The 8,870-nt window shown below is 39.9% G+C and overlaps 1 protein-coding gene across 1 annotated transcript in view; it reads right to left on the reverse strand.

Annotated features, from left to right (window-relative positions):
• The window catches only part of NAALAD2 (N-acetylated alpha-linked acidic dipeptidase 2), a 31,077-nt gene extending 22,978 nt beyond the window's left edge, over positions 1–8,099 (reverse strand). The window contains exons 1-6 of the mRNA XM_065675880.1: positions 7,994–8,099; positions 6,391–6,502; positions 3,440–3,626; positions 1,852–1,953; positions 924–1,049; positions 86–272 (exon numbers count right to left, since the gene is read on the reverse strand). Coding sequence (XP_065531952.1) covers positions 86–272; positions 924–1,049; positions 1,852–1,953; positions 3,440–3,626; positions 6,391–6,502; positions 7,994–8,078 — 799 coding nt within the window. The 5' untranslated portion in view covers positions 8,079–8,099. The remainder of the gene's footprint in view (positions 1–85; positions 273–923; positions 1,050–1,851; positions 1,954–3,439; positions 3,627–6,390; positions 6,503–7,993) is intronic.
• Positions 8,100–8,870: the final 771 nt, after the last annotated feature.

Below are 8,870 nucleotides of genomic sequence, written 5' to 3' on the forward strand. Positions count from 1 at the left end.
ATGAAAATAGCTGAATTTCTTGTGCCACAATAACTTTCAGCACCAGTTTATAAAGTGGTGGCCCGGGTAGAGATCTTTCACTCACCTTTTGCAGGATAACCTGGTGTTAAAGGGTCCCCAGCTCCATTCAGGTTTAACACATTCCCACGCTGGGCTCCTCCACCTGGAAGGTTCCAGCCATTTGGATAAGCATCTACTCCTGGGGCACAGTAGTCAGCAGGGTCTGAATAAAGTATGATCCCTTGGGCTCCTGCTAATATGGCATTTTTAACCTGTGAAATTATTTGCTTTTAATGCAGTAATAAATCTGAATGTGCCAATTTATTCCCATGGTGATGTAGCTTTACAAGTTGTATATGTGGAAGAGCGAAAATGAGCACAGACCCATAGGAAGAACAAAACACAGTGAAACACAGTATTTCATTATTTGTGTCACATCTTTAGTCACAGCTCCAGGCTATGAAATTAAGCACAGGACATAACCTGAGGCACAAAACCTGACCGCTATCCCCACTGTCCCACTGTTAGCAATTGTGTCAGGGCTGTCGTCTGAAGTTGGAAGAATTAGTTACTTAATCTCTGTGCATCTGACTCCTTGACAAATACCTCTTCCAAATACTGCTGTTCTGTGGATGAAAAGTATTCAAAGCCTTGGCTCTGTACACTAATTTACTTGTTTAGTTCCCTAAACTAATCTCTTGCAAGAACTGCCTAAGGAGTTTGCAGTCATCTCAGTCACAGGAGATTAATACATTCAGCTGCTTTTATTGTGTTGGAAGTTATTCTTAGAATGCAGTCATGACGGACGCATTGCAGGCTTCCTTCTGCTCCTGTGTTCCAACTTAGAGCTCTCATTAACTCCTGCCGGCTACACCATGAGCAGTGTCTGACCCACAGAAGGAAAAATAAAGCACAACCCTTACTTTGTTCCCCCTGAAGATCTTCCCATATCTGGCAATGACAATCTTTCCTGTACAGTTAATTCCCATTTCACGCTCCAGCGTAAAAAAGTCTTCAGTACGACCATAATTTGCATACACCAGATCTGCCTGCACAAAAAAGAAAAGCAGTTGCATGGCAACTGGTCATTCAACAAACAAAATATCTGCTTTCAGGAATACACTTTTATTCACTAGGTATCATACAGTGGGGTTTGGTGGCATTTTTGCATTTCTACAAACGAGATCTAATGCTCGTAAAAACAATAGCAAAAGATACCTGTAATCTATAGGAAGCCTTGGCTCAAACTCCTCACTTTTCTATATTAACCTGCACTTCACAGCAGCTCTGTAAACTGAGGCTGAAAACTAAACCAGTGTACTTTGCTAAACTGGCAAACTTCTGGGCTGTGAAAAAATAGTGGTATTCTTTGCATACACAAACACTATTATATAATTTTATTCATTTATGCAACGTTGTCCCTGACAGGCTCCTCCGTAATGAATTATCTGATTAAGTGTGGGCTTTTTGTAGCCTTTGAAGACATTAATTTAATCCAAACTATCTTCCAAATGGATTTATATGTTGCTATTTCTATGCAAGACTTGCCCAAGTCCTCTCCATATCGTTGAGTAATGTGGAGTAATCTGAGAGGTACCCAACATTTTCTATAAAGATAAAAGCTTTTCACCTTTGTGATTCAGAGTTCTAGCACTTTGAGAAAGCTTTTTTTAGTAATAGGATACTTCTAACCTTAGCACAATATGTGCCCTAGCTGTCCTGAAGTGATCTCTTATACTAATGGCTAATTAAAACTACTACAACAAACATCTTGAGAAGTTGGAGCCATCTACCCCAGCATTTCACAAAATACTTCAACTGATAATACTCTTACATGGCTTTTTTTCTTACCTCTGGCACTCCTTGTGCTGAAAAAGCATTATATGGTGGTAGTATATCAGTAACATTTTCATACCCGTGTGGAGGTGGTTCAAACAATGATGAGTTGAAAACCTATCAATAAAGAATGGAAGTCTTTGGTCAAACACTCTACCTCCATGCACAAGTTTTTACACTAAGCTTGGTTATTGCTAATGACATGCTAGTTTCCATAAATTGCTCGCAAAAAATACAATTCCAGCTGGCACACATAAGTTCAAACATAAAACCAGGCAGGGATACATAGCTGAACTTTCATAACAGAATGCAAATATAAATACAGGGGGATAGATCACTTGTCAGAAGCTGCTCATCAGTCACTGCTTGAGCCTAAGCAAGAGGCAGCTGAAAATTGCCAAGAGGTGGTGACAAGAAAATGACACTTAGTTCATCCATGCCTTCATGGTATTTTTTGTGATTACTCTCATCATTATCACGATTCACCTCTTCACTGGTTATGCTTCTGTTAAACATGCTGTCTTTTCTCACTATTCATTATCACACTCCTTGCTGCCTCAAGGTTCATGTCCACTGTTTGTCACCTTGTGAAATTACAGCTGAGAGACTTATTCTGGAAGAACTTCTCTATTCTTTCACCCTTTAAATTCACATCACACCCAAGCATGACCATTCCTTATTTACAGCCAGGGCTCTTCTCCCCTACCTATGTGCCGTGATGATTCTCTAACAGTCCCATCTCCTCTCCTTGCTCAGGATCCTTGTCAGATTTTACATCTGCTGTATTCCCTTGTGTGTACAAAATGGAGAGGGCGACTATAGGACTGACTGTTATTGCTTCCAACATGGACTTAAGAGATACCTTAGGAAGCCAGAAGGATTAGGTTCAGAGGAAATGGAACAAGGCAGTATTTCATACAATGAATAGTACCTTTATAATATTGTACTAAAATGTATATTTTGTAATAAATAAAAATATAAAAATATAAATGAAAAAACGTATTTTGTGTATAAAATGTAATATTCCTTACCTCAGCATGCAATGGAAGCAAGAATTGTTCAAGCAGGGTTTGAATATGTACTTGGAAGAGAGGTCTAACAAGGGACACTAACTGGTTAAACACTTGGAAAACAGGTCTAATGAGGATTTGTAAAGAGACTAATTGCATCAGGCTCAGAGAACCCCTGAGCAGAAAAGAGCCCAATGCTGGAAGAATCGCATGCCTTAAATGCATTTTCTTGTTCTTAAACTTGCCTATGCATCCACTTAAGTCTGTGTGTAGAAACAGGATATTGGGCTAGAAGTATCCTTATGCTGAACCAGTGTGGCCGTTTTTACACCTTATGGTTTATTGGTGTTAATTGCAGCCTTGCCACACATCCACTCTCTAACTTCAGCACTGAGACTTCAGCCACTCTGCTGTCCTGCTGCACGATCTGGAAAACCATTTCTATATATGAGTTTCCTTTGCACTGGATTTTTTGTCATATTATATTATTATCATATTATAAAGGACATGCTGGAATGAGCACCTGGGAGAACAGGACACTGTTTCTTTAAAGAAGTCTTACATAAATATAGTTCAATCATTAAAAACATCACCTCATTCCCTTGATCATCAATTACTGAGATGTAGTTTGGCTGGTTTTCATTTGGGTATGAAAGAAGCACATCATAATGAACGAGTTCTGCTGAATCCAGGCCAAACTCCTTCCACTGGCCTTGAATTTGTTTGGCAAGAAGAAGATTCTGCTCAGTTCCTGCGAGGTGAGGCAGCTTGGTAAAGGAGCTAGAATAAAGCAGAAAATTGCTAGTAAGCAGCAAATGCAAAGAGGCACAACAGTGAACTGGGATCACCATGCATAAAGCTTATCTTCAAGCCACATGAATGGACAGTTAAGGTCTCCTAGTTGAAGTCTGAGCTGTATAACATGATTGTTTATCAGAGTCTGCGTTAAGATCAGCACAAAACGTAGTCAGAGCATAGGTTTATCCCTGAGACCTTCAGGTAAGTCAGATGAACCCTTCTCTGCATAACAGAAATAACTACATCCACACAAGCATTGAAAATCAGTGTCAAGGACAGTCAGCAAAAGAATATGAACAGTATGCAAGGATCAGAAAAATATACAGGAAAGCTAAATATTCAGAAAGGAGCCTTCCAAATAAGTCTGGTATCTGATAACAGGTTTGTACACTGCTGGCATAACATGCACTAATACGTTGTTTAACTTGAAAATTATTATGTCAAATTACCTCCACAGATTTGTTCTTTTTTTGTCTCAGTCAAAAGCCTAACTAATAAAAGACTTCCCAACAACATTTACATCCAGATCAGCTATAACACATAATGGTGACAAATAGCTGGAAACAATACTCAGTGCCTCTGGGCTGCCCTACAGAAATCTGTCTGCAATCTGTTTCGCTCACTGAACACGAGTTGTGATGAACACCGATCAGTCAGACAGGTATTAAGCATCAGCTTTGAATTTCCACCAGGCTACTTGTTAATGGATGCCCCAGGGATGTCAGCTATCATTAATTACCTTTAATTAGTGGTACCAAATACCATGATTAGTACCACCTCAACCTATCTATTTTCAACCTATGTAGCAGCTTGTTCTTCAAGCTGCACTTCCTCAGCTTCCAAATGAGAATGTTGCAAGAGACAATGTCCAAAGCCTTGATCCAGTTAAGGATGCCACAGCCACTGTGAGGTCTCCTTTCATCCATATAGCCAGACATTTCCTTACAGATGATTATGCTGATCACATAAACAAATAGCAAGTAAGTGCTGACTGTTCCTAACTATCCTTGTGTCCTTCATGCATTGGAAACAGATTCCAGAAGGATGTTTGGTCACCCCTCCAGGGACTGAAAAGAAGCTGACCAGCCAACAGTCCCCTCATGTTGTCTTTCTTGCCTTGCTTAAAGAGGAGCACAACATGAGCCTTTCTCAGCTACCAGGAATCCCTTTAATCACCAGAGCCTCCCACAGACAGCAATCTTGGACCAGACACCCAGGTCTTTTCACCCCATCCTGTGCATTTGAGTGCATCTAGATTCTCTAAGCAGACCACAACCTTCTGCTCTGCTGTTGTCTTTCCCTCTCTTTAATCTCTGCAGGTATGTCCTTGCCAAAGCTCATTACTTGTCTGCTTCTTGGACTTCAATTCCCTAGAGTATTTTAAGTACCTTTTAATTCATGAAGTACTCTGGTTTAAATACTACATATGCATCAGGAAAAATACACTGAACACCACATGATCCCTTTGCTCCATTTTTCACTTCCAAACAGTTCCATCCTTTCCAAAGCTATCATTCAATGCTAATGTCAATGTGTCTACATTTTCTGAGACTCATAATTTGTTTTCCTTACTTGATAAAAGTAGATTTAGTAGCCTGAAAAACTGAGAATATGGATCAAAATTCTTCAAGTTCTTTTTTTATGCTTTTAACAAACTTTTTTGATAATGTGTTAATATACTTTTTCTGCAATTCCTGCTTTCTATTTGAATTTAGGATAAAAAATCCAGAATATGAAGCATTTAGCCCAGTGTCAAAGCAAGCAGAAAAAACAGATAGCGTTAATACCCTATGGCCAAGAAGCTTTAGCATAATTGCAGAGCTATTTCATGCTGTCATCAATCTCTATGTTGCCTAGACTGTCACTCAAACATAATTCTCCAACCTACTGAGAGCAACAAATACAAAATATATAAGGGCTATAGACTTGCAAAGTTAATTGCTGTTAGAAATTAAACCTTCTGGGTTTAGAATAAATGTACATCAATCAAATTTGTCAGTAAATTCTGTGATGTTTATGATGCAGCTGCTGACTTACATGCTGCATACCAACACATTACTCACCAGAGGCTGTATTTGTTTACTTTTTGTGTGAATATGTTTTTCCCTAGAAAGGGAAGATAGGGTATAAGATAGGGTATACTGGGATCTTGAGCACCCAGTTACAGCACATCATCCAATATGGACACACTAAAAGAATTATTAGGTGTATGCATACCTGCAACTCAGCTCCATGCAAGCTTTGAAGCAATTTTTATGCTTCATTTTTAATATAGTTGTTTTTTACTTAGCTGCTCAAACTCAAGATTTAGGGTGATGCTGGACAGATTATCAATCAAATGTATTAATAGGAAACAGTGTACCCCAAACACAGTAAAATTACCTCAGTCTGAGAGAAAGCAATTATCTCACGTTAAAGCTTCAGACACTTGTGAGGAAAAACCAGACATGTACTGCATTAAATCAAGACTATTGAAAACCAGTAAAAACAGAAGATAAGCACTGGCAGTTGTGCAGCTCAAGGGGAGCACAGCGAACAGTACAACCACTCCAACAAGGTACCTTCAAAAATAGGGGGAGCAAAAGGGTTGTAAGTCTGTCTCTTCTCCTTTTCCCAGACATTCTGTACAAACCAAATACTTCCAAAGCACTCTGCTTTCAGAGGCTCTTCCTTGGAGCTGATGCTATCACTTTCTGGCTTTTGTGACTGCTAATGCTATTCAAAACTCAAGGCACACAGGGCTTACCGAAGGAATTCCTTGATGTTTTCGACTTTCATTTCAGCCATAAGCTTCTTTCTCATGTTTTGATGGACAGCTGAAGGGTCGGGGTTTTTTTCTGTCGGTTTTGTGAACCATCCTGAAACACATTTGAAAAGCTTCCTGCTTAGCAAGAACCCCCAGTCCTCATGTAGTTCAGTCCATGTGCTACCTCAAGTACTGAACAGTCTCCGTAAAGCCATGAGGATGCACAGGGCTTAGAGCACCCTCTGCCAGTGTTTGCTGGCTCAAACAGAGAAGCAGAAAAGTAAAATACACTTCACTGATGGAATTGCAAGAACAGTGACATAATTAAAAGAGCACACCCTGTATCTCTGGTAAATGCAGTCCCCTTTTTAAGGCAGATTAATCTCTCATTAATTCTAAACTATATAGATTCTCAGTTAACTGTTTGTAGTGTGAGGATTGAACTCGGGGCACTCATAATGAAATTCCCATCTTTAAATTTATACGTATGCATAAAAATATGCATATAAGCATATTTAAAGTGAAGGTCTAGGATTCAACAGCCATCTGACAGCATCACAACAGTTACAGATTTGGGGAAAGGTGGGGTTAGTCTATTTAATAATTAGAGGAATAAAGTTAACTGTGACCCAGGTCGGTTTTAAGAAGTTAAAGCTTTTTCAGTAACCATAAATCTTAAAGGACAGAGCATCTCAACTTACTTATTTGTCTTTTAAGAAAACCCAACAAATCATGTTATTATTCTAGCTAGAAAATCCCAAACTGGAAAAATCATCATAATAAAGCAAGTGTGCACAACAGGTATTACCTGTTAGGCTTAAAAGCAATTGTAGCAACACTCTGAACATAGCAGTGATACTAGATCAGACCAAAGGTCCATCTTGCCCAGTATCCTGTTTTGGAGCATGCCTAGAAGGTGATGTTCAGGGAAACGTATAAGAATAGCACAAGCACCAGAAATTTGCAGCTCAGGGACCTACTAAGTCAGACTAATGTTTTTTATATTTATTAGACCTTATGGATTTTTATTTCATGCTTTAGCCTTAGGTGTGTGCTACAGCACAAGTTTAAAAAGGACAGATGCAGACTTAAAATCAGATGCTGCAAATGACTGCAGAAAAGAGTCTAATGCGCTAGTAAAGTTCATTGTACACGATGACAGCTTCAGCAACTCTGCTGTTGGCTGTCAGTCAAAACTCCACCTCCTCTATTGCTAAAATAGCAACAGAATAAGAGCATTTAAATAGATCTTCAGTAGAGAAACAGGAAATACAAATTTAAAAAGAAAACCCTGGAAGTTTTGCAGTCACACAAGCCTCAAATTCTTCTATCAATCTCCTTTTTGAATGTCTGGCTGCCCGTTACTAGAAGCTGCCAGTTTGTCAGGGTTCGTCTTGGGCTGAAGCACACAGCCAGTATATTCTTCACTCCCTAAAGACCAAACTGCTCGAGAGAATAACTTCTTAGAAAACAGTGTGATGAGTATTTTACAACATCACTAACAAGCAGTAAAAGCTCCCTGATGGGGAGTTAATCACGTTGCATGTAAGTATCTATTAGAGGGCAATGGCTGCAGGCTGAGCCCCTGTGTCTCTGTACTCACCTGCAAGAAAGCCCAGCAAGAAACAGCCCAGCAGCCCGGGGCAGCCAAGCCATGTACATACGGTCCATGCCTTGCTTCTGGGCATATGGGCTCCGGTGGACTGCTGCTTTGCAGGCTGAGAGGAGGGCAGGCAAGCAACAGCCTTCCTCCTCCTCCTTTTCCTCCTCCTCTTCCCGCCCTCAGCCCCAAGACTGCCCCGGGCTTCTGTGTTTCTCAGCTCTCGTTTTGGCTAACCTGCCTTAATCATTGAATGACGATGTTATGCTGTTTCTGAGTGCAAGAAACACTTGAGCTTCTCAGTCTCGTCCCACAAGACAGCTTGTGTGTGTCTGTGTATCTCTGATACGCGTCTAGACTGTGCAGCAAGAGATGCAAAAGTACTATTTTAAAGGCTAATTCCTATTATCATGATTTTCTGGTTTTGAAAGTTCCTGTTGTAGGCTTAATGACAATCAGTATTTGTCCCAGTGAAAGCAGCCAGGAAATTAAATGGAGGAATGGAAAACTTCTTTTCTCTTTACCAAGGAAGCACTGAATTGCTCCCCTTTGTAATCCATGGTTACATTAATCCTTGGCAAGTCATGAATACGTAGAGCAGCTCAGAATACAATTTGGATTAGGCAATGAGGACACTTTCAGACATTTTCAATTTGCAGCTGGGAAAAGTTGCAAAATTTTGTCCTGTATTCTCCAGCCTTTTATGCTTTGTATTACAAGGTTCTTAGGATCATGTTTTCCTAGTCTAATTCAGCTAAATCTATCAGTATCTCATAGGGAAGGACACAACTGCAGCCCAGGGAAGAGTCAAGATATTTTCATAGATGCATATAATCATCGTACTTTGTACAAGTTTAGCTCAGCCCTGCACATCACTCCC

Source organism: Lathamus discolor, chromosome 4, assembly GCF_037157495.1.
Source record: "Lathamus discolor isolate bLatDis1 chromosome 4, bLatDis1.hap1, whole genome shotgun sequence".
NCBI classification, from domain to species: domain Eukaryota; kingdom Metazoa; phylum Chordata; class Aves; order Psittaciformes; family Psittacidae; genus Lathamus; species Lathamus discolor.